Source organism: Prunus dulcis, chromosome 1 (genome assembly GCF_902201215.1).
Source record: "Prunus dulcis chromosome 1, ALMONDv2, whole genome shotgun sequence".
Classification (NCBI taxonomy): Eukaryota; Viridiplantae; Streptophyta; class Magnoliopsida; order Rosales; family Rosaceae; genus Prunus; species Prunus dulcis.
This window is the reverse complement of record NC_047650.1, coordinates 4,120,721-4,123,426: the sequence shown is the minus strand read 5'-3', so window position 1 is coordinate 4,123,426 and position 2,706 is coordinate 4,120,721. Positions and strand designations below refer to the sequence as shown.

At 36.5% G+C, this 2,706-nt stretch overlaps 1 protein-coding gene across 1 annotated transcript; it reads left to right on the top strand.

Moving 5' to 3' along the window:
• Window positions 1–1,133: 1,133 nt before the first annotated feature.
• On the top strand, window positions 1,134–1,532 carry LOC117616065. The gene has a single exon (XM_034345264.1). The coding sequence runs from the start codon at window positions 1,134–1,136 to the stop codon at window positions 1,530–1,532; it is 399 nt and encodes a 132-aa protein (XP_034201155.1).
• The last annotated feature ends 1,174 nt before the right edge of the window (window positions 1,533–2,706 follow it).

Sequence of the window (2,706 nt, the reverse complement as noted above, 5' to 3'; positions counted from 1 at the left end):
CAGCTAGAGATAGGTTTTCTTCTTCTTTTTTTGGCTAGGCTAACATATCTATCTTAAGAAGGGAATTGTGTGTGTATGTTAAATATAACAAAGCATATTGACTATATATATACAAGGTTGATCAAATGAAACCAGCCAAACCGGTCGAACTGGCCAAACCAAATTGGTTTGGTTCGGCAATCTAGTTCGGTTTTTTGTTTTGGTTATTTTTATGTTTTAGTTTGAGAAATGTCAAACCACCGATTCACTTGAACCAAACCGATTAACATTAGTGCTTAAATGTCCAAAAATTTGTAGCCAAGAGGGTTCAATCCCTCGACCTCCATAATGAATTTTTGGTTTTTTGGTTTTAAAGTATTATTTTTATTTTTAATAGTTAAATTGTGTTTTTAAAAAACATTTTTTTTTTAATTTTTTTTTTCTTCACATATGGCACTTAGTTTAGCAAAATAGTGGGTCTCATTGGTGTCACGTCAGCATTTTTAACAGACTTGACGGTGATGGGCAAAGTGAGACACAAAACATCGGTCAAGAAGGCACTTTAACTTTAAGGGGGTTTAGTGGGAATTGACCAATATTTTAGGGGGGGCACTATAGCAATTAAGCCAAAGCAAAAAGAACATTCCAATTAGGTATGAATATTCAGGTCTTTAAGATCATAGGCGTCTTCCTAAGAAACTATTGCACCAAAGCCATGCATGACAAGTATCATCACTGTCCCAAACTGAAGGGTTTTAGTCCATTTTGGTGAGAGCAATAACGCTTATGATGTGGCCAAAAGTAAAGCAAGAGCTTGTAGTGTTGGAGACTAAATAGAGAATTAATTGAAATAAACTTTTGCAGAGGGTCGTTATAACTTTTGAAGCTCATATGGTCTCAGATCAGAAACACTATGGCAAACAGTTATAATGTTACTTAATAATGCTCATTAAAATAAAATAAAAACTGCACTATAACTAAATACAATTTAATTCCATTTGTAACCCAGTGCTGAGCATCAAAGTCCCAACTTAGCTCAGGCTCATTGCTCTTATATAAATCCTTACCCTCTTCTTTCCAACCATCAACAAAGACAATCTAGAACCCTTTTCTGATATAGTGCAAAAGTAAGAGTTCCAGGTTTGCCAATAACCATGTCTAGAAAAGTTGAAGCAATATTTTCACTACTGCTAATGGCAGCATGTGCTGCAACCGGCCTGGCGCATGTGCCACCCCCACCAGCATTGCCTCTCCTTCCACCGATCCCAGGCCTATTGCCACCAGGGATCCCAGGGTTGCCACTACCAGGGAACCCGGATGACATAGCAAAGTGTTGGTCTTCACTTCAGAACGTTCCAGGGTGTGCATGGAAAATTTATACCTCAATCTCTACTGGTAAATTTGTAGTAGGCCGTGCTTGTTGCAAGGCCTTCCAAGCAATTGACCAGAATTGCTTGCTGAAAATGTTCCCATTCTTTCCTTCATTTCCTCCATTGATCAAGAGCAACTGTGCAAATGTTGCTGCTCCTAAAGCAGGTGGGTTAAAGCAGTAGTATGCAGTTGAGAGGATAGTTCTCAGAGGAAATAAGTTGACTTTGTTTTCAATTAGTCACATAGTCATGAAGAGTTTTTACCTTCTGGTGCTATTTAAGTTGCTTTGGTTTTGGAGGATTCAGGATTGTGATATGTATTTGAAGGAGAATAACAGCTAATTAATCTCATTAAAATAAGTCTCTCTCTCTCTCTCTCTCTCTCTCTCTCTCTCTCTCTCTCTCTCTCTCTCTCTCTCTCACACACACACACACACACACACACATTCGTCATTGAAATCCTTTCTTTCTTCCTTTACCATCAATGGGGAAAAAAAAAAAGATTAGCAATATTTCCTAGTTCCTCTTCAAAGGGAAATGCAAGACACCATCTTCTAATAAAAAAAATACATTAGCAAACCAAATGATGATGCAGCTCAAGTAGTATTAGATGAGGTCATTTTTGAAGATTTTAGATTCAATTCCTTTTGCAAGGAAAAAGAAAACTGGAATGTGGACAAATCATCTGTATTTTGACACTTCGTAATAACATTTGATTGGGAACATACACTGGCGAAATAAACTCCACTAAAATGAATGCAGGTTTTCTAAATTTGCAACAAAATAAAATCCCAAGTGCTTATGTAACACAATGATGCTTGAACTTGATAATCATGCATATCAGGTGCTTATGTAAGTCACCAGTGAGGTATATTATAGCAAATGCAATAACTATACATATTCTTATGCATATCAGGTGCTTTGTTTATAAACACCTTTACTGGAGTGTGGATTTTCGATGTGGGATTTTCACAAAGGACACCTCAAAATATAAGCCTATAGAGAAATCTGTATTTTTATTGTAGTATAGCCGGTCGGCTATACTCTATAAATAAAATATTTTAAATATATAGCCGCACGGCTATACTTCTACTCTAAAAATAGAATACTTTAAACGTATAGCGCCGGGCAAAGGATTCCAAAATTATAAAACACTGCTCAAATATATGGACATGATCAAAACACTGGAGTAATGCAAATATATGGACATCATATCCTACCGTTATGTGACCATTTCATATCCATAATGGTCACTGCACCATACCGTTATGTGACCATTTCCAAATAATGCAAAGGATTCCAAAATTATAAAACACTGCTCAAATGCCCAAGAATCATATCCATACTGAATTTGGTT